Source organism: Notothenia rossii, assembly GCF_949606895.1.
Source record: "Notothenia rossii genome assembly, chromosome: 10".
Lineage (NCBI taxonomy): Eukaryota > Metazoa > Chordata > Actinopteri > Perciformes > Nototheniidae > Notothenia > Notothenia rossii.
In genome coordinates this window covers 32,193,571-32,216,120 of record NC_136908.1, presented here as the reverse complement: position 1 = coordinate 32,216,120, position 22,550 = coordinate 32,193,571, and the positions used below count along the sequence as shown (strand labels likewise).

Below are 22,550 nucleotides of genomic sequence, written 5' to 3'. Positions count from 1 at the left end.
TCAAGCACAGCCGGATCTGAGGAATAAACAACAACGTCTGCGTGTCTACTATGACAGATCAGCGAGGGACCTCGGAAAGCTGAAACCAGGTGACTGTGTGAGGATACAGCCACTCTGACCCCATACTGTTTGGAGATTAGGCACAGTGTTGAGGTCAATTGATGCTAGATTCTACGAAATCAAGTTGGACTCATGTGGTCCTTTAAGGAGAAACGGAAGCACTTGAGACTTACTCAAGAACTGGGTTTTAGTGATCTCACTGACAAAGAGACTGTTGACACCAGTCACTCAGAGACTGTGGGTGTTTCTCAATGTCGAGGAAGGCTCCTCCAAAGCCACTATTTCAAGGATGCTACATGATCGAGTCCCGCCGATGGACTGTTCCAATGTCTAGGATCCTTGGAATTCTACAGAGACCGGCGTCCTTTGTTGCGGGAAATTTCGAGGCTGCACATCTGTATCCTCCGCGGTCTTAAAATCCCCACAATGTTTTGCGCACGGACCAATTTCCAAAATCTTTGGCGGAAATCGCACTCCATTTAAGGCGGGGCCTTGCATATGACGCACACCTGCACACAGCCAGAGACACTGGTGGTGGGCAATCATCAGTTACCACCAGAAGTGGTCGCACTGTAGTGAGGTGACAACGTTACACGGACATTGTTGCTTAAGAAAAAAAAAGGAGACGAGAATGTATTTAAGTTGACTGGAAAGTTAGTGTAGAAGTTAATGTTTGAAAATATAAAAGTTATGTGCAGTTTGCTGTGATATTCAGTCAGACAGTATTTGTCTTATGCTAGACGGTTCTTGAATTCAGTAGCAAAAGATGGGCCTCATATTGAACATTCTAATGAAACCCTATTGTTATTTTAAGAAAGTTACATTTTAAAATGTTCGGCTAGGCACAACGCTGAGTTATTAGAATTTCTATATAGGAAAAGAGAAAGGATGTTGTTACGGCTGTAAGTGTTCCCTCTTCCTTTTCCCTCTAGTTCCTCTACACTTTGCGTTGCTGTAACGACATTTTGTTAGCCCGATTGGGCCATTTTAAGGGTGGGGCGTAACAATGTAATATTAGGAACAATCTTTTAGGCTTTAGAGCTGCCTAACAATTGTGATGTTGATTTGGAACTCAAAATCACTAATTAATTCAGGACTTTCTCCACAGTTCGGATGTATTCTTCCAACACAATCCCTCCCTGATAGACCAATAGCTTGGTCAGGGTCCTTTGGCGTGCAGTTGTAACGCACCGAGTCTCCTTCAGCTTCATAAACGGACGCAAAGAGCTTTCAACTGATTGCAATCTATTCCCATCGGCGGCGGTATTTGGCGCTCAGGGAAGCACCGCATCGGTCCATGTCGGAGGCAGTAAAAGGCAATGTGAGCATCCATTCCCATTGGATAACGGAGGATTTTACACCCGGAAATAAGTATTCTCTTTACTGTCGATTGACTTTACAGTGATATCTGCACAACTCATCAACTCAAAAACACCAGATTATCCTTGTTAATTACACAACATTGATTGGTTTGAAATGTGTACAATGCTTTTGTGTTTTGTGCTGAGAAACAAATAGTTGTATCGGAGTTTTAGGATGGCAGAAGACACTACACTACCCATGGGCGCGGGAAGGGGGGTGCTGAGGGCGCTGCAGCACCCCCTAGCGGCAGGCAGGGGGTGCGGAGCTCCCCTGTCTGAATTATTATTTGACGGTTATTGCTGCTCCCGCTGTGCATAATCTGTGTAATATGTAGCCAATACATTCCACATTGTTGGTAAAATAATATTTTGGCCTGCCCCGAATTTTTTTTCTGTAGCCCCGGACAATTCTACCTCAATATTATAATACATTAACCGTGCTTTACCTGAACCTCATCAAGACACTAGAAAGGACGTTAGGACTGTAATTTCCCGTGTTCAGTGAATGCAACAGAGGCAAGACACCAGACCAATCAGAGAGTTGCATGGAAATAAAAGTGTGCTTGTGTCATTCAAGCTCGCGGCTCTGTGTGTGTGCGGAAATAGCGCATTTAGTGTGTGTGAGAGAGGGGGAGAGAGAGAGGGACCGGTGCCAGCAGCAGGGACCGTGTTGTTAGCATCTGGTTAGCTAGCTGCACTAACGGACATACGGAGCTGTTTGTTCCACAACAAGCTGGAGGAGAGCTCTCCTCTCAGACTGAGAGGCTCAGGTGAGCTAAAGGACTCTCTGAGTGTTTAGATAGTTAACTTTAGTCTAAGTTATCTCAGTGAGTCTCAAACGGTTAGGTCAAAAATTATTCAAAAGATTATTTCCGCGGCACACCTTCATATGATCATTATAGTTATAAAAAAAAAAAGAGAATAAAGGAAAAACAGTTATGAAATACTATATGGCAGTAAAACAAGAATACAGTTTGAAAGGGGAGTGATTTGTAAAATATCCATAAAGAAAAAGAACATCTGCTTACAGTTGTGTTTCATCTGGGTGTTGAGAGATGTATCCATAGATCTCTTAATGTTGCTCTCAAAGTGCACCAGATTGACGCTTTAACTTCAATATTTAAAAAAAAATCTTCCCGGGGGAGCATCCCCCCGGACCCCCCTAGAGGAGGTGAGGTCTGCTCCCCACTCGTAAAAAATAGCACTTTACCCCTGCCTATATGCCGTGAGCTGATTATCGAGCCTTCATTGTAACAGTCGCGGGTTTACTGTGTGTTTGCGTGTGGGGAGTTTTTTTGTGCGTGCTCTATAGTGCCCGTAATAGTGTTCACTGGAGTCCAGCACCTCAGCACCCCCACTCAAAATACCTTCCCGCGCCTCTGACACTACCCATAATCCTCAGCTATCTTTTGAGACTACACCATGTGCTTTGCTTGACAAGCCCCGTGATTAGTCCTCAAGCTCTGTGATTGGTTGACCTCCAACTGTATTCCATATGAAAAAAAACGTATCGTAAAAGATAAAATCATACTTTATTCAGCTAGTGCTTGCTTTACTCTTTGAAAGTCTTCACATAAATGCATTATAATAAATGCATCAGCTGCATTAAATATGACACATCTCTCGTAGTTCTTTATTTATCTACAGAGATTGGGCCTCAGAATGGACCGGAAACTATTCTTTTACCGTTCTGTTTTAGTTTCACAATAAAGTTAATAGTGTAGTGATCATTTATTAACCTGTTAAGCGCTGAGCCTGTTTTTCAGGTCTCAGGCTCGAAAATGACATTCCCAGAACAAATGACCATATCTACACTTCTAAAAGGGTTAAATTAATCATCTTTTATCTCAAAGTAATGATAAACCTGTGAGTTGGATGTAGAAAAGTCAGAATCAATATTGATGTTTTTTATTTTAAAGAAAATTCAGATTGAACATAACACCCGAGGCGCGGACACAGGACGAAACAGCATGGGTAAGCGATGGACACATTTGCACACAATGATTAATCTCAACCGCTGTTATTCTTACACAATCATAAACACTTTTGGCGCTCTCGCTAACCCCCCTATCTTTTCAGGTGGAGCCGAGGACCCGACCAGCATTTGCCAGACGACATTCCAATGAATACGGTTTAATCATTTAATAAATACTACCTCAATAAATAGTATAATTTATATAAAAATTTGCAAATATGCAATGCCAAACTGTACTGTGCAAATCACGCTAATAAAGTGCAAACCTTTCACTACTAGTGCTGGGTTACATTATTTCTGTTCAAATAGAAGTTGTTTCATAAAGTGCTAACCCACATGTGCAATATTACAAGGCCCGAAGCCGTCAGTCCATAGTAACAAAGTTACCTTCGTTACTTTTACTGCTGATACATTTACTGCAAATTCTTTGACTGCAGGAACTTGTACTGTATATATTTATAAGGCAGATACTTTAACCATGTATATGTTTACTTCATAGAGTACATTTTTACTGCATATACTTTGACTTCAGGAACTTGTACTGGGTATATTTGTTATGTAGGTACTTTAAATGATGGAGTCATGTGAGCCGAGCAGCTTAATGAAGAACCTTTATTTTAAGAAAAATAAATGAATCTGAGGGGCAGACACTGAAACTGAAACAGAGACATGCAGAGAGACAGGTGTGTGTGTGTGTGTGTGTGTGTGTGTGTGTGTGTGTGTGTGTGTGTGTGTGTGTGTGTGTGTGTGTGTGTGTGTGTGTGTGTGTGTGTGTGTGTGTGTGTGTGTGTGTGTGTGTGTGTGTGTGTGTGTGTGTGTGTGTGTGTGTGTGTGTGTGTGTGTGTGTGTGTGTGTGTGTGTGTGTGTGTGTGTGTGTGTGTGTGTGTGTGTTCAGTAGCAGCGAAGGAAGAAGGTGTTGCAAGCCGTTCCTCTCAGACAGTCACACAGCCGACCGATACGAGGGCCATGTTTCATCGCACATCGCTCGCCCACATCACACTGAGAGGGAGACAGGAGAGAGAGAGAGAGACAGGAGAGAGGGGGAGAGGGAGACAGGAGAGAGGGAGACACATGAGAGAGGGGGAGAGAGAGAGGGAGACAGAGGGAGACAGGAGAGAGAGACGGGGGAGAGGGAGACAGGAGAGAGGGAGACAGGAGAAAGGGGGAGACAGGAGATAGGGGGGACAGGAGAGGGAGAGAGTAGGGAGGGGGAGAGGAAAGAGGGACACAGGAGAGAGGGAGACAGGAGAGAGAGGGAGACAGGGGAGACAGGAGAGAGAGGGAGACAGGAGAGAGGGAGACAGGAGGGAGGGGGAGAGACAGGAGAGAGGGGGGAGGGAGAGAGAGAGACAGGAGGGAGGGGGGGACAGGAGAGAGAGACAGGAGAGAGGGATACAGGAGAGACAGACAGGGGAGAGAGAGACAGGAGACAGGAGGGAGGAAGAGAGAGATAGGGGACAGGGAGACAGGTTTTCTCTTCAAAATGTCCCTGAACACAGCCCAGAGACAGGAAGTGATGTCATTTGATAAATAAACATGTTTCATATGACAGACTGTAAACATGTTAGTGCAGAACAGGAAACACAAAGGACATGAATCACTGAATGGATGAATGGATTTGAAGGAGTGTAGGAATGAATGGATGAATGAGATGTGATTGATTGACAGCTGGTGTTACCCGGGGGATGACGCTGGCCTTCTTCTCCACAGAGAGAGACACACTGCTGTCAGCCTGATCCAGGAGAGCAGCCTGCACACACACACACACACACACACACACACACACACACACACACACACACACACACACACACACACACACACACAGTATTTATTTGCTCTTTAAATGTGCATCAATCAGATTTTCTTGTTAGTATAGTGAATTAAGAAAATGTTGAGCATTACCAACTCTTTTAGACATTATGTGTTTAATTCATAACGCTGACTTTCAATTTCAAATTAACATCATAATTTTTTTCACTTGTGTTAAATGTCTATGTATACTAAAGCTGTCTGTGCAGTCAGATAAAGAACAGACTAATATTATTAGTTTTGTATTATTAATAGAAACATATTTTTAACACATTAACCCACCACCTAAATTACATCTGATTTTATAATAATTCGTTAAAATAACTTTTGTAAAAAATATTTCGATTTAATAATCTAACTCATCACTTAATAATAACATAATCCGTTAAATTGATAATTTTAACCTTTTGGATTAGCTTCTTATAAATCATCTCGTCACCCTATGGCTCTAACTTATTTTAAATGTATAATTTAGTATTTCATTTATTCAAATTATCGTCACTAAATAATTTAATGCAGCATAACCTGGCTTCATTGGTTAATATGAAAACTTCTTGATTATTGATAATTCCCTCGATGACATTCTCTTGACAACATTTTACACATTATATTAGCTTAAAATTCATAATTTGACAACATCAATTACTTTTGAAAACATTGAAACCCTCATTAATTCTATTTCGACGTTCCCTTTAAACATTTGGATACAACTTTAATTAGCTATGATCTTTACGATGTACAGAATAAAAGCGTGTAAATACGCTGCAGAGATCCTGTACGCCTCACCAGCTCTTTGTCTGTGAGTCCGAAGAGCGTCTCCGGTGACCTTCGACCCTGACACAGGGAGGTCAGCAGGGAAAGACAGACGGACAGGTAGACGGCCGCACGAACACTCTCCATCTCCAGAAACTGAGCAAAACACAGAGCATGGTTTTCTACCCCTGAAATTCTCAAAGCTCTAACTACGGAACAGGAAAATGTGAAGTCACTCACAGAGATGACGAAGGTCCTACAGAAGATCACAAGTATTTTTTCTTCTGTGGTGGCTATGTTCAGCTCCTAGGACTATTTCTTTGTTGATTAAAATGTGTCTTCCTCTTCTTCTCCTCCTCTCTGCTGCTGGCTCAGCCCCCCATATTTATAGATCCTGCTGCTGTCAGATATTATTCATGTATTCAGACATCAGATAAACTTGCCGACGTGTTTGGCTGTGATCGATGACGCGTCTGTGAGGTTAATATTAACATGTCGATGGCGTCCTCGTGTTGTGGTACAAAGGTCAAGGGTCAGACTGTGACTCACAGTAGGAGGCTAAATTAACCTCGGGGGGCTGTCGGATCATGGACAGGATTTTCTGGTAATGATGAGTCTGTGTCTCTTTAGCAGCTCCTCAGGAGGACTGAGGAGTGAACATCTCTCCACCTTTAGGTTCACTTCCTGTCAGAGGTCAGGCATCTGTCTCTCCTTCTTTTAGACGCTGTTTGTTGGACTGACCTGAGATCAGGAAGGTGATTTAAGGATGACGCAGGAGAAAGCTGCTCGTGCCCTTTTCCTCGTCTGATTATCATCTCCAGGCTCCGTGTTTCATTAACGCAGAAAAGTCAGGAAACCTTTGCTGCACACAGCCATCGATAATCGGGGAGTACAAGCACATCATACTGTAAGTGTACAAACATACAGCCATCGATACTCAGGGAGTACAAGTACATCACAAGTGTACAAACACACAGCCATCGATACTCAGGGAGTACAAACATCACAAGCGTACAAACACACAGCCATCGATACTCAGGGAGTACAAGTACATCACAAGCGTACAAACAAACAGCCATCGATACTCAGGGAGTACAAGTACATCACAAGCATACAAACACACAGCCATAGATACACAGGGAGTACAAGTACATCACAAGTGTGCAACCACACAGCCATCGATACTCAAGGAGTATAAGTCCAATAAAAAATGGCAAAACAATCTGAAACTTTTTTTTTGTACAGCCGTTAACCTCATAAAAACAAATAACATCCAATAAAAAAATGTAACCAGCAGAAAGAAAACATGTAGTATAAATGTGAAAATCACGACATGGTGAAATGATCTGGTCGTGTTTCTGAGGACGTTTGGCGTTTATTTTCCGTAGTTTGTAAAGGCCTGGGGCCTCATGTATAACGCCGTACTTATGATTCACGTGGGAAGGTTGCTTACGTAGTAGAAATCCGATAAATAGGTACATAAACGACTCGAAATGCCGTGCAGCTTTTGCGGGCTTCACGTAATGCCCATATTTGCCTATAAATAGTCAAAGAAACGCCCATTCATTCATTCATTTTTACTGACTGCATGAAGAAGATCGCAGGAAATGACGACAGAACAGCTAAAAAAGACATCTCACACCGTGTCAGATTTTGGTTATTTTGGGGAGGTCGAGATAAATCATATTGTTTGGTGGATGCAGTTTGAACCAGAGTAGCAGCATGGAGGTCGGATCGTCACCAACATAAATAAATAAGTGGTCCGAAAAAGGTTCATGACAAAATAAATACACATAGCCTAACCTTCCTCAGTCAGTGTGTTTGTACCGGGGACAGGAGACCCCCCTTGATGAGAAACTCTAAGAAATTATCGGGGAATCCCTCCGGAGTGGAGTCATGGCGACTGGATCTGAATTATTTGTTTGTATTTGGTGGTTTGTGTTCCGGCTGTCGATCAGCAACTATATATCCATAATCCACCATGAAGGAAATACAACTAATGTGTTGTTATATTAGCTGTACAATTTACCACATATGGTGTTCTTAGTTTCCATACCTCCTGTGTTTTATGAGCGACTTATCAAGTCTTGGCAAACGGCATAAAACATGATTAAACATGGTAGTATATAAAACCATGCTCGTATATACAACCTATAGAAATGCAAAACGGCGTTAGTTTAGACGTAATTCTGTCCTCCTGCTTACCGCATCATTTATGAGAAAACATTTCATAACATTAACACAACATATTCGAGGTGGTTTGAAATAACATATCCGTATTTATTTATTTATCCAAGTTATGTTTTTGTGTGCACTGGGGAGTCGCAAACAGGCGTTTGTTTAATGATTTTAAGATTGGCTTTAATCAATGTTTGAAAATGAATTCTTCATATATGATAAATGAGAGGTAACATTTTATTTATGGTATTATTTCCACATATTTCTCTCCATTCTTCCTTCTGCCAACGGCGTTGCAGTTTCTCGTCCCTCCCGTGTTTGTGCTTAGTGCGTACGCATGGGTTAGAGTTTGCGTGGAGGACCGCACGTTTTTCCATCAAGTTAGTATTTTATAAATTGCAAACATTGCGTGGAAACTGGCATACGTCTTTTTTTGAGCGTATATCCCTTTATAAATGAGTCAGTGTACATTCTGTATGAATAATAGCAGACAATCCATCTCCAGCTGCACACACACACACACACACACACACACACACACACACACACACACACACACACACACACACACACACACGGACACACTATTATTTATTATTCACTTTATTCAGAGGAACCAGAGAAGACAACAGCAACAACCATTTAGCTGCAGAGACCTTCAGAATGATCCGGTAGTTTCCATCTCAGCTCCTTTTATTCTGTTCTGTTTATATTGTTCACCAGACAGATGTTGAGTGAGTGTTTCCTGTCTGCAGACTCCTGAAATAAACGAGCAGCCCGAGGCGTCCCCACGCTGTGAGCCACTGACGGCTCCGTGTTCGATACCCGACATCTCCCATCACCATCAAAAGGCCCTGCACGCAAACCCAGGAATATCTGTGAACCCTCGCGGGGGCGGGGGGTTAAGGAACATAATAACTGAAATATGCTGTTGCATAAGTATTCAACCATTGTGCTTTGGAAGATACAAATTAAGAGCCTCTCTTTTACTGCCGCTGAAATCCACACCCTCATCACTTCCAGACTCAATTACTGCAATAGCATCCTCTTCTGTTCACCAAACAATATCAACAACAAACTGCAATACATCCAGAACCGCCGAGACCACCTCAGTCCGGTCCTCCACAACCTCCACTGGCTCCAAGTCACACACAGAATAGACTTTAAACTACTCATCACCACCATCAAATCCCTCAACAACCTGGCCCCTCCTATCTCTCTGACCTCCTCCACCATCACACCCCCACCCGTTGCCTGAGGTCCGGAGATGCAAACACCCTTCCGACCACCAGGACTACGCTCTGGACCTGGGGTGACCGGGCCTTCTCGGCTGCCACACCCCCCCTCTTGAACGCCCTCCCCAGCCACATCAGACAGGCCTTCTACAGGTGCATCATAGAGAGGATCCTGACCTACAGGTGCTCCATAGAGAGCATCCTGACCTTCTACAGGTGCATCATAGAGAGGATCCTGACCTTCTACAGGTGCACCATAGAGAGGATCCTGACCTATAGGTGCACCATAGAGAGCATCCTGACCTTCTAGAGGTGCACCATAGAGAGGATCCTGACCTTCTACAGGTGCACCCTAGAGAGGATCCTGACCTACAGGTGCACCATAGAGAGGATCCTGACCTTCTACAGGTGCACCATAGAGAGGATCCTGACCTTCTACAGGTGCACCATAGAGAGGATCCTGACCTTCTACAGGTGCACCATAGAGAGGATCCTGACCTTCTACAGGTGCACCATAGAGAGGATCCTGACTGGCTTGGGGTGGGAATCACCAGGCTCCACACGATACGATGCTATTGCAATACTTAAGCCAGAATACGATAGTATTGCGATTCTACGATATGATAAGTATTGCAATACGATATATTGCGATATTGCAAATCACATGCGTCATATCCATGTCCGTCTTCCCTTCCTGGTTAAAAAATCTAAAATAGTTAAACACCTTTGATTTAAACGCGACCGGCGCATTTCTGATTTCTTTCTCCGCTGATTCCATCTTTGTTCTGACTAACTTCCTGCCAATCCCACTGACTTTACTCATGGCCATGGCCACAAGAAAAAGCTCAGCAGCTAAGTGTAATTTAGCTTAACTTCCTGTTTTAATTAGACGTGCTTTTATTTTGAAGGCAACTTTGCGCTATTAACAGGAAGTTACTGTGCCCAAAGCAAAGAAATGACTGAGAAAAAGAACGGAGATAAAGTACAGACGTTAACGGAGATATCAGAACATAAAGTATTAGCACCCCCCGAAGAGGCACAAGGTTAGTGTTAACTGTAATATAAAAATGTGGTTTGTGTCTTAAGTCGTAAACTTTGCTAACTATTTGAAGTTCACTTGTTTAATGGTATGCTAAAGCAGGGCTGCCAACATTTGAGTTCAGCTTGGATTGAGATCTTTTTTTGGTGAACCGAAAAAAGATACTTTCATGTGTACAGTGTTAAAAAATGTATTGAACATGTACAAACTAGGGTTTCCCATTAATATACCGGGCGCTACAATGGAATACGCACATACACAGTGTACCCGCGACTCTTACAATGAAGGCTCGATAATCAGCTCAGAGCATATAAAATGGCATATAGGTGTAAGCAGAGGTAAAGTGCTATTTTATAGCACACCCTCCGGGGGTCCGGGGGCCTGATCCCCTGGGAAGATTTTTTTTTTAAATATTGAAGTTAAATGCATCAACCTGGTGCAAAATGAATTTAAGGATACATCTCTCAACACCCATATGAAACAGAACTGGAAACAGATTTTCTTTTTCTTTATGGATATTTTACAAATCACTCCCCTTTTAAACTGTATTCTTGTTTTACTGTCATAGTAGGCTATTTCATAGCTGTTTTTCATTTATTCTCATAAATGGTGACCAAAACGTTTAAGACCCACTGAGATAACGAGACTAAAGTTAACTATCTAAACAGAGTCCCTTACCTCACTGAGCTGTAGTTATCTCTCTCAGCCTGACAGGAGAGAGCTCTCCCTCTCATTGTTTGAGAAACAGCTTCTATCCGTTAGCGCAGCTAGCTAACCAGATGCTAACAACAACAATGCAAATAGTGAGTTTGGTAGAAATATACTGTATAATAGTAAAGTTATTTAAGATGATGCCATATTTATTGAAGATTTTACATTATAAATATTCCCCAAAATTATTCAAAGGCATATTCTTGAAACTCTCTGCTGTAGTATGACCACCAGGAGACTATTGTGTAGTAGTGAGTTTGGTAGTAATAAGCTGTATAATAGTGATTGAATATTATTGTATTCACTTGTTTCGGAGTTGCACTTTGCAAACGGTCCCTGAGCACTCGTTTCTTCTCCGGCTGCGGATAGAGACCAATGTAATGTGTCCAGCTCGGAGGACGGCGCATATTGGCTTTTTTTTTTAAATCAAAATGTGATTGTAGTTCGTTGTCAACCTTACCACGGTACTTAGGAGACGTCATTTGTGTCTGAATAATGTTTTGTTCATGAGTTATTGATCCGTGAAATCAGAATCTCTGAATATCGTTCAAACTTTACTGAACTAAGCCACAAGACCGTCTCATTTCGTAGACCGCTCGGTTTGCTGTTCCTTCAATTCATTTTTATATACATTTATTTTGGACGAAAACTTAGCGTGAGGAAAGGCAAGTGTGGCGTGAGTGCGTGAGATATGGGTTGATTGCGTGACTCTTACGCTCAATGCGTGAGTGTTGGCAGCCCTGGCTAAAGTAATGCTAATATGGATGTAGCTTAAATGTCTTTGTTGATTTGTGTCTTGGTATATGAAAATCATCAGTCAAGTGTACGACCATCTTTCGGATGGATATGCTACAGTTTATATAATAAAATATCGATACTTGGCGTCCGTGTATCGATACAATATAGCGTTACTATGCTGTATCGATTATTTCCCCCACCCCTACTGGCTGCATCACGGCCTGGTACGGCAGCTGCACCGCCCTCAATCGTAAGGCTTTTCAGGGGGTGGTGAAAACTGCACAGCACATCACCAGGACGGAGCTGCCATCCATGGAGGACCTTTGCTACCAGCGGCTCAGGAAGAAAGCCCTCAGGATTATCAAAGACCCCCATCACCCCAGCGATAAACTATTCTGCCTGCTGCCGTCTGGCAGGAGGTACCGCAGCATCCGGACTAAAACCACCAGAATCAGAGACAATTTCATCCCACAGGCCATAAGACTGTTAAACACCTGAACCTTTTAAAGAACATCCATAAACATTCATCTGTTTGCATCTTGAAAATTATTTATCTAATATATCATATTCCATTTACCTGTGGACTCTTATTCCACTATTTCTATTTTATTTGTATTTACTTGCACATCTCAAAACATTGTCTTGCACTATTTTATCTGTTTTATTTTTTTTATGTCCTATATATATTTATGTGGCTCTGTTGGAGGAGCCTGTTAAGTTTTTCATTGCCATATCTACACTGTATATAATGTGCAGATAATGATAAAGCCTTGAATGTTGAATCAACAACACCTAGAATGAACCCTCAAAACTCAGCGTCTGAAAAAGAAGGAGACGAGTCAGGGACAGAGAGACAAGAATCACTGAGGGAGAGACAGAGTTCAGAGGCTGAGAGAGGAGATACGGAGCACCAGTTAACCATGTCATCTCTGCATGACACTGGTCTGTGTTGGGGAAATATTTTCCAAGGCCCATAACTTTGACCCAGTTTATCAGTTCATACTGTCCGGACTGAGCACACGCATCTGTAACCTTGGCTGCTTTGCTCTCAGTGTTTTGTCTCCCTGTTCCTGCCTGTTGGCGTCAGCTGATAGAGGTGTTATCATTCTATCTTGTTATGCAGCATGTTGATGATTCTCTCTGAACTAGTTAAACACATGGGTCTGGGGTAGAGTTCTTCAGGATTGACGTGGCAACTCTATCGTGAAGTCAGAACCTCTGGCTCTTGGACTTGTTTTGTGAATCCTCCGGCCGAAGCTCCTAAATAAACCATCAGTGTTTGACATCAAAGCTCCAGCTCTCCCCGTGTCTCCTTCCTGAGTCGGTGACTCCCACTGTATTGCTACACAGAACTTTCCCCCACAGTCTGTATGTATGGGAGGGGGGCTATAAAGAAACAATTTTCAACCTGGATTGCGGTCGAATTGTCCAAAAACCAGCTCCTATAGTCTTCTCCTATCCACTATTCCTTGACCTCTGTGTGAAACGTCACAGGGTTAAGCAAAAGTGGTTGGGAGAATTCAAAAGGACTTAGGAGAAGATGACCGGGCTTCAAGAGAATCCGACTGCACTGATACTATCAGACGCATATATGACGCACCAGCGCATGTTATTAATGTGCGCCTGCCGTGGGGAAACTACAGTTTTCTGTACAGAGGACTACTATAAGACATCTAGATACTTTGCACCGTGCTCTGATGGTGTTTCATACGGTGTTGGTGTTTTATGCTTTATAAATGTGGACAACAGTGTGGAGGTTTCCATATTGAGTTAAATAATTAAAAAGAACGTTAATTTAATCAAATATAATTTTTAATATAAAATAAAACGCATCATATTAGTAGATGCTCTATACTTATATACTAAATGTGAACGGTTTGGTAAATTGATATGAAAGATTAAATCAACAGGAGGCCCCTGACTGGATGGGACATTACTTTAAGCTTTAGTTTCATTTTGACTGTACCATCTGAAGTGAGTCTGGACATGTCCAGTCTCACTCCCCTGGAAGAGAATGACACTCCCCCACACATATGGGTATGTGGGTGCGTACTTCCTTCTGCTTCCGTTGGAAGGATATAAATGCAGCAGCTCCGAGAGGAAGAAGACAGGGTTCTTTTACTGGGAAATGTAACCCTAGAGTAAGTTCTCTCAAATCACTGTGTGCACCGACTGAAGAGGACAGTTGATTTTACACCCGGTCACCATGAGGACATTCCTCTGAAAATCTGCTGGAGGTGTTAAAAAAAGGATAAATGTAAACCAGTGAACCACTGATTAGGTCTTAGAAGTTTACACCGGGGGGAAATAATTGTATTATTGTCACAATGTAACGAGAGGAGATAAAAACAGTGTAAAAGTGTGTACCATTTCTTTGAATAAAATCATCTCACCCATTTGGACTGGGATAAGGTAATTTTGCACGACTGCCACACTCACACTTAAGTAGGGCCACACCTCATTACAGATACCAGAATCCGGATTTAGTGCATCGTCTGCCTTAAAAAGCAGTTCATTGAACCTGGTTCTCCAGAAGTTAGTAGACGTGAAACCTTGCTGATCCAGGTGGATCTGAGCTTGGTGGTAAACGTACATAGACTCAATAGCTTCTGTTAGTTCAATTAGTAGATCTGATTAATACTCAGAGATTATTTCAGGCCCACCAACCTCAACGACAGTGAAACATATATTCTTCATTACCAAGGTTAGAACTGAAATAACAAAGTAAAGCACCATTATGATCATGATATCATTTCTCGGTCACGATCGGTTGTTTCCGCGAACAGCCGAATGTTGTGTCACGGTAAATGTTGCAGCAAGGTATTGTGGGGCAGCAGTTTCTCCTTTCCTTTTGTAAAGGAAAGTCAAGTGTTTCCTAAGCTAAAGGAGGCTATAACGGAAGTTTCAAAGCTCCTTTCCTATCATCTAGACCAGGGGTGTCCAAAGTACGGCCCGCGGGCCAACTGCGGCCCGGGATCCATTTGTTATTGGCCCGCAGCAAATTATAAAAATAGAATAGAATGTGGCCCACACATGAAACTTGCACTTGACTTTATTGTAGTTCTTAGTTTGACCAGTAGGTGGAGCTACTCACTAGCTGCAGTCCTAATGCAGCTTCTCCACAAAAAAAAGTTTCAAATAAAAAAAATCCGTGACGACAAAATGGCAGAACCAAAGAAACGCAAGATAGCAAGTGAATGCAGAAAATGTCAAACACAGTGGGAAAATGAATATTTCTTCAAAGAAGTCAGGGGGAAATGTGTCTGTTTGATTTGCAATGAAACGGTTGCAGTGATGAAAGAGTACAATGTACGACGACACTACGAAACCAAGCATCCGACCTTCACGTCCTACACTGCTGCTGAGCGAGAGGAGAAAGTCAAGCAAATGATAGCTAACCTGCAGGCTCAACAACAGTACTTTTACCGTGCTAACAAAACACAAGAAAATGCTACAATAGCTAGCTATGAGGTAGCTCAACTCATAGCGCGCCACGGGAAAGCTTTCTCAGACGGTGACTTCGTTAAACAGTGCCTCATTAAAGTCGCTGGAATAATGTGCCCGGAAAAGATGCAGGAATTCAACAACGTGAGCATGTCCAGAAACACAATTGTGCGGCGAATCGAAGACTTGTCAGCTAACATACAAAATCAAGTGTCACATAAAGCTTGTGCTTTTGATTTTTACTCGATTGCATGTGATGAAAGCACAGATGCCACAGACACCGCACAACTGTTAATTTTTTTGCGGGGAGTTGACGATAACTTTTGCATTACGGAGGAGCTGCTTGATCTTCGGAGTCTAAAGGGCACAACAACGGGTAAGGACATTTTTGAAGCCGTGTCAGGTGCAATTAACAAGATGCAACTTAAATGGGACAAGCTGTGTGGAGTTGCAACGGACGGGGCTCCCGCTATGACAGGCGAGCGCAAAGGAATGGCATCTATGGTGTGCGCCAAGGTGCGAGAGAGTGGAGGCGAGGCTGTAAAATTGCACTGTATCATCCACCAAGAAGCTCTCTGTGCCAAGACAGTCCAGCTTGGCGATGTGATGACCACAGTTGTGAAAACTGTCAACATAATTCGAGCACGAGGGCTCTACCACAGAGAATTTCAAGCTTTCCTATCTGATGTCGATGCTGAATACGGGGACGTACTCTATCATTGTGATGTGCGCTGGCTTAGTCGCGGCTCCGTGCTTAAGCGGTTTTATTCCCTGAGATCAGAAATTGACCAGTTTTTGAAAGAGAAGGACCGACCTCTTCATGAACTGAGTGATCCTCTATGGTTGGCAGACCTGGCCTTTCTAGTTGATCTTACTGGTCATCTTAACTCACTGAACAAGAGCCTACAAGGCAAAGACCAGCTTGTACCACAACTTTATGCACACATGAAAGCATTCTGTGCGAAGCTTCGTCTTTTTGAGACACAACTACGCAACTTCAACCTTGCGCACTTCCCTACGCTGTCCGAAATCAAATGTGCTCATCCAAAGGCCGACCTCTCTGCTAAAAAAGGGAAATATGTGTCTGTGATCACAACTCTTATGACAGAATTCAATCAGCGCTTCCAAGATTTTTCTGTCATTGAGAAAGAAATCAAGCTGTTCTCAACTCCCTTCCTGATGGATGCAGAAGAAGTGGAAGAGAGTCTGCAATTAGAACTCATCGAAATGCAGTGTGATGATTCTCTGAAGAATCAACATCAGCTCCTCTCCCTACCCGACTTCTACCAGAGCTTGGAAAAGGCCAAGTTTCCTCTGATGCGACGCCACGCAAAAAGAATGACGAGTCTGTTTGGCACAACATACATATGCGAGCAAACATTTTCTCTGTTAACTCTGAACAAAAGCAGATTGAGAACCAAAATGACCGACAGCCATCTCGGTGATGTCCTTCGCATCTCAACCACCAAACTTACTCCTGACCTGCCAGCCATCCTTCAGTCCAGAGCGCAGCATCACTGCTCCCATTAAGTGCAACGCTGTTCCCATTGTAGGTGAGTTAAAATATATTGCACAGTATTCATGTGTTCAAAAGCCCAATTACTTAATAAATTCAGTCAATTAAAGTTGATAACCTTTTTCTAAAAAACGTTAGCTGATTTGTTAACAACCGCAATAAATTATTTGCATAACTAGGTTAAATAAAGCCCACCCTTTCCCTTGTCCTTTTATTTTTCCCTCTTTATACAGGGCTGTGAAGGGGGTCCCCATCCTGACAAAGAAGCAATCTGAGGCTGCAGTTTTGAGAATGAGCTGCCAACCCTTTTTGTAAAAAAAATTAAAACCCATACATAGAAAGATGTGATGTATAAAGTTTTTTCTTTAAGTATAATAAATTATCAAGAATAATTTACCTACATTTGATTGATTTTATTTGAAAATAGATAAATGAATACCCATACATAGAAAGATGTGATGTATAAAGTTTTTTCTTTAAGTATAATAAATTATCAAGAATGATTTACCTACATTTGATTGATTGATTTTTATTACTGTTAATACACTAGAGGTGAGGCGATATACCTTAACTTTAGTGAGTGGCCCAACCTTTCGCATATTTTTCTGTATGTGGCCCTCAGTGAAAAAAGTTTGGACACCCCTGATCTAGACTCTAGATAGCTGTTGTAATTTTCTAGATTCTAGAGAATTACAACAGCTCTTATCATGGCTGCCACTGAGGTACTTCCAGGTCATTTCACTCCTGGAAAAGGTTCCTAAGTTAAACTGACAATTCCAACACAACCCAGGAGTTATCTTGAAACCATGAGAGTGAACCAGCTGAGATGTGGGACTAGGTTTAGTGGTCTGATGAGAAGAAGATGGAGATTTCAAACTGCTATGTGTGGCAGAAACCCCACACTGCAGGGACCACAGCAGATCTCAACCCCCCCCCCCCCCCCCTGCCCCCGGAATCTGTGGGTCTTTTCGAAAGCTGCCATCCACAAGCAACAAGCAACTAACCTGAAGAACCCCAGCAGATCTGCAGAGAGCGGCAGAAATCCGACCCCCCCCCCAGCTTTTGATGTTATGCAGCAAAAGCTGGCTCTACCAAATACTGAAGTTTAGGGGTTCAATACTTACTCTTTACAAGATCTGCCCCAGGATAATCATATATATACAGTATATACATAAACAGGGTTATCATTTTAATTTGATGAACTTCATCTTGATCCCGCAATACGGAATAAAGACGTACGAGCAAAAAGTGTAAAGTGAGAATGCAAACTGCATTAAGAGGCCTTCAGTGTTTAACACAGATATTTATGATTTAATAAGCACCAACTGAAGATAAAGTGACATCCTAAGGTTTGATCATGAAGACATTCTGCTGTGTTAAATGATAAACAAGAAGCTGTTAGTAACTTCAGACATTTTATTGTGAAACATAAAATCAAACATGCAAAAATAACTTTAGACCAACATGTTTCAATGAAAATCATTTCTGAAATATTTAAAACGTATTTCTCTAAAACTGTTTTCCATTCTCTTTCTGCAGAGAAACGTTCTTCAAAAGACCTTCAGACATGTGATCTCCTTCTAGCTGCAGCACAAGACAGAAGCAGGAATAATTCCTCTTTAACTTGACAGTTTGGAGTTTAAAGTGGTTTATTAAAACAAACAGCTCATTATTTCCTTGTTCAGAACAAACCACAACAGATAAACACACATGAAACTGTGAAGTGCTGTCTGTCTTCAAAGAGCAAAGTCTGAAATATTTTTACTGACAAAATGTGAGTTCAGGGGAGGAATTATAAATAACAATAATAGAAAAAATGAAATAATTTGTTATCCAAAATCCTGTTGCTACAGAACATACTGTATGTTGTATACATTAAACTCTGACGTTATTGGCAGGAGAGTTGTTGTTGTTGTTGTCAGGAGATTGATGCCAACAAACAATGTGTGTATGTTGTGTATAGTACAGTACATAGGAAAATCAAACCTCACATATATATTATAGTATATATATTTTTTAAGGTTTTAGTGTGTTCTACATGGGGTAGTGAGGCACTCTAGTGGCCAAATTGAGTATGACAACATCAAAAACTTAAAAAATAAGACTGACAAGAAAACAGCTGTTTGACAGAAAAAGAAACATAAAAATCAACTTGTAAAGAGTATAACATCTGTTCACCTGTTCTTACGTTATCAACACAGGAGAGATAACTCTTTTAATCAGACTTGAAATGAACCCTTTTTTTTACTTGCCTCTCAGGGCCTCTGTTGATTCATCTTTATTAAACCTCCATATTTTTTATAAATGACCATATTTATATATATATATAGCCTACGGCATTTGTATAAAAGTCTCACCATGTAGAGATTTCACTGCTGTTGCTCGTCAACACATTAAAATAAAAGTGAAAACGTTTTTTCTAAGAATACAAAGAGTCTGTGAACTGAGTGAAGGAAGCATGGCCCGTCTGCAGAGGTCAAAGGTCATCGAGGGACAGTGACCCGACCTCAGCTGCAAAAAGAAAATCAATAAAACTCTCATTAGTTTTCTCTAAACATCACTAGGGTAAAAAAGTATAATAATAATAACCTTGATGATGTCACTGACTGGAATGTGGTTTAAAATGTGTCTGATGTGTGTCAGCGTCCCCTAGAGGCCGCATACTTCATCACAATAAAGTACAACCTGATGATTTATCTTTGCTTTAACATTTAATTAAACAAAATCACAACTTAAAGATCTTATAAAGTAACAAGCTGTTTATGAAACGTAATATTTGCGATTACATTTTTTAAAATCTGAAAACTTAGAATGAATCAAGCTTTCAATTTTCGACCAATAAAACAAGATCATTTATCACAAATAATTTCATGACATAAACTTTATCAGGAGGACATTCTGTCTCTGACAGATTCAGAATGAATGTTCATATTCAATTTCATATTCACCGTTCTATCTCGCACAGGCTCCGCCCTCTACTGGACTCTATGGGTACTACTCTAATCAATGATACGCGAGCGTTCACACACTGAAGTTCTATAAACGTAGCCGGCTGTCATCCTTTTCTCTTCAGCGAGCGGGACAACACCTGAGAAAAGCATTCGAAACAAGTAAAAAGTATCTTACCTCCAGGCAAGCGAATGGAGGCTCGGCCCTTGTCGTGTTGGTTCCCCATGAGCCAATCTTCCTTTCATGGAAGGTTTGGCGGCAGAGAGGGCCACCAGAGAGTACCACAGCTTCTTAGCTGCGGCTCCACAGCTGCTTCCTCAGCTGTGTACTGACAGAATGGGTGGACAGGACACTGGGACTGAGTCACTCACTCCAGTTCTGCAGCGTCCCTCCTCCATTCAGGGCTGCAGGAAACCCGGGCCTGTCCCTCATGCCCGGCTTGATAGCGGGCGTCGATCCCCACCAGCTCTGGTTGGAGTTCCTGGGACCAAACCAAGCCGAAGACGAGCTCCAGGTGGTGGACGTGGGAGACCAGGATATGGCCGAGGCGACGCCACCAACGTTCGCCATCCCAGCCGTGCGGGTTATGGCTCTGTTTTCGGAGGAGGAAGAAGATGAATTTGCCTCATCGGTGTCTGACACTTCCGGGTCCGGAATCCGCGGAAGTCCACCGCACATGTCTGCCTGCCAGGTCGTGTCGGATTACCGCTCCCCGCACCACTGCCGCCGAAGCCGGTAAGCCGGTTACGGTCCGGCCCGCCCGGGGCACCCGGCTTTCGTCTCACCCCCGTTGCCAGATATCTGGCAGGGTGTTGAGGCGTCGTTGCAACAGCCACTGAAAGCAAGAGCTCCGGTGGCAGGAAAGGCAGGTTTTCTGAGGGTGCAGGGCCGCACGGAGACCTCATATCCCGGCGTGCCCCCCCTCGATGAGAGCCTGGCAACACATCTGCTCCCACAGGAGTAGTAATAATGATCCCGCTTTCGTCTCATTAGTATGCATAAAAAAGTGACAGGTCACACCTCCCCCCATTATGCAAATGAGCTAAGTCCCGCCTCCCCTCAGATCGAGGTGTGAGATCTCAAGTAGGTGTGATATCCCAAGTAGGTGTGAGATCCGTTGATAGGAGGGGGGTGGTGTGTATTCACAGGTGTGAAAAGCCCCCACTGTTGCGCCTTATGGTGTATCATAAAAAATAAATTAATTTTAGAAATTCTGTTTCAATCATGTAATAAAAACTGACAGGTGGGCCCGCCCCCAAGTGTGTGTGTGTGTGTGTGTGTGTGTGTGTGTGTGTGTGTGTGTGTGTGTGTGTGTGTGTGTGTGTGTGTGTGTGTGTGTGTGTGTGTGTGTGTGTGTGTGTGTGTGTGTGTGTGTGTGTGTGTGACGGTCTACCCTAACCCCTGCTGTGGACCGGGGCTACATCAAATCTTATTTTAGCCCCTACAGAAAAGCCCACCATAAACATAATAATTAAAAATAGTATTGGTGTATGTTACCACTTTCCTTCTTCATCAGACAGCGGGGTGACTGTGTGAGCCTGGCCCTGCCCCTTCCTGCCATCTTATCACTAGACAGAGGGGGGATGTAATTTAAAAACACTTACCTTACACTTGTATTTGTTCTCTCTAAAACACACAGTGTCTGTAAAGGTGGGGGAGACTGTCTCCCTCCTTCCTGCCATCTCTCTCTGTTTCTGCTGATGTGTAAAATATACAAAATAAAGTTTTATATACTTACTCTCTTGTTAAAAGGTGATGAAGTGGGCAGCGTAAGCCAGCCATCAGTGTTCTAGTTTTAAGGTTTTGCATACCTCAAAGTGTGTCTAAAAGTATGTTGGCAAGAGAAAAAAGCCAAAATCCGCCTAGGCCATTAAAAAGAAACCGAATTCCACGTTTTACGAATGAACATACACAAATGCAGACTTGACTACTTGGCAGTTGATTAAAGCAGATTTGTCCTTTTTCATCTCTCAAAGGTTTGGGTCCTGTTCAACACTGGGTACAGAAATATATTCAATATACAGTCATTTGTACGTACATATTTTTTAAGTTGTAAGCACTTAGAAATATACATTTGATTGCATTTAAAGTGGCTGTAGACAACTTATCATAATGAAGTAGTTGATTGCACAAATTTGTAATGGATGTAGAATAGGGATGTGCATCTCCATCACTGAGGCCAATGCGATGCGCATCTCGATACGTTGCCACGATACGATACATTAACGATACCTTTGAAACACCAGGCGATGCGATACGATACGATTCACTCCTGTTGCGATACAGTTCGATACGATTTGATTCAACATTATGCGATTCGGTGCGATACGATGCGATTCAACACGATGCAAAAATAATGATACTTCAATATGGTACGACAGAGGATTTTTATTTTATTCCTTATATGCAGCAAATCATACATTAACAAAAAAGTGCTTTACATATTTGGTACTGCACATCCCATCATGCCGTTTATTTTTTTACCTTTAAAAGCTCTCCAGAGTACAATTGTATAACACCTCACAGTTAAACAATGTAAGGATGCATTGCTCATGATTAACAATGTGCAAATAACAGCTACCATAGAGCAATGCCCATACAGCTGCCAGCCTGATGTGCTTAACACTCAGAGGCTAACTCACCAGTGAGCAGAAAGCAGTGGTTTCTATCTGAACAATAAAGAAAACAAATAACCTTTCACAAACAGGTATTTCATAACTGCTTACAGTAAGGAAGACATTTAAATTATTATTGGCCGTCACAGGCTGCTGTAAGCTAA

General features: G+C 42.3%; 3 protein-coding genes and 1 long non-coding RNA gene across 5 annotated transcripts in view; 2 read left to right on the top strand and 2 right to left on the bottom strand.

Annotated features, from left to right (window-relative positions):
- The first annotated feature begins 1,961 nt into the window (after nt 1–1,961).
- Nucleotides 1,962–4,174, top strand: LOC307023328. Its single transcript, XR_013803675.1, has 3 exons — nt 1,962–2,191; nt 3,341–3,395; nt 3,501–4,174. It is a non-coding gene; the product is annotated as an uncharacterized lncRNA (long non-coding RNA).
- A 113-nt stretch (nt 4,175–4,287) lies between these two features.
- LOC307023383 (niq CART3-like) lies at nt 4,288–7,004 on the bottom strand (the record flags this gene model as incomplete). Its single annotated transcript, XM_079656612.1, has 3 exons — nt 5,995–7,004; nt 5,075–5,146; nt 4,288–4,395 (listed from the first exon to the last, which is right to left on the bottom strand). The coding sequence occupies exons 1-3, from the start codon at nt 6,106–6,108 to the stop codon at nt 4,288–4,290; spliced, it is 294 nt and encodes a 97-aa protein (XP_079512738.1). The 5' UTR covers nt 6,109–7,004.
- A 7,783-nt stretch (nt 7,005–14,787) lies between these two features.
- LOC307022597 (general transcription factor II-I repeat domain-containing protein 2-like) lies at nt 14,788–17,634 on the top strand. 2 transcript variants are annotated; one of them, XM_079655439.1, is made up of 2 exons: nt 14,788–16,855; nt 17,056–17,634. In XM_079655439.1, the coding sequence occupies exon 1, from the start codon at nt 14,896–14,898 to the stop codon at nt 16,834–16,836; it is 1,941 nt and encodes a 646-aa protein (XP_079511565.1). In that variant the 5' UTR covers nt 14,788–14,895; the 3' UTR covers nt 16,837–16,855; nt 17,056–17,634. The 2 variants fall into 2 exon arrangements, with proteins under 2 accessions (XP_079511565.1, XP_079511564.1); XM_079655438.1 differs by having other exon boundaries at nt 14,788–16,859; nt 17,056–17,633.
- A 590-nt stretch (nt 17,635–18,224) lies between these two features.
- LOC307023318 (uncharacterized protein) overlaps nt 18,225–22,550 on the bottom strand; it is a 51,575-nt gene continuing 47,249 nt past the window's right edge. Inside the window, exon 5 of the mRNA XM_079656526.1 lies at nt 18,225–19,333. Coding sequence (XP_079512652.1) covers nt 19,330–19,333 — 4 coding nt within the window. The 3' untranslated portion in view covers nt 18,225–19,329. The remainder of the gene's footprint in view (nt 19,334–22,550) is intronic.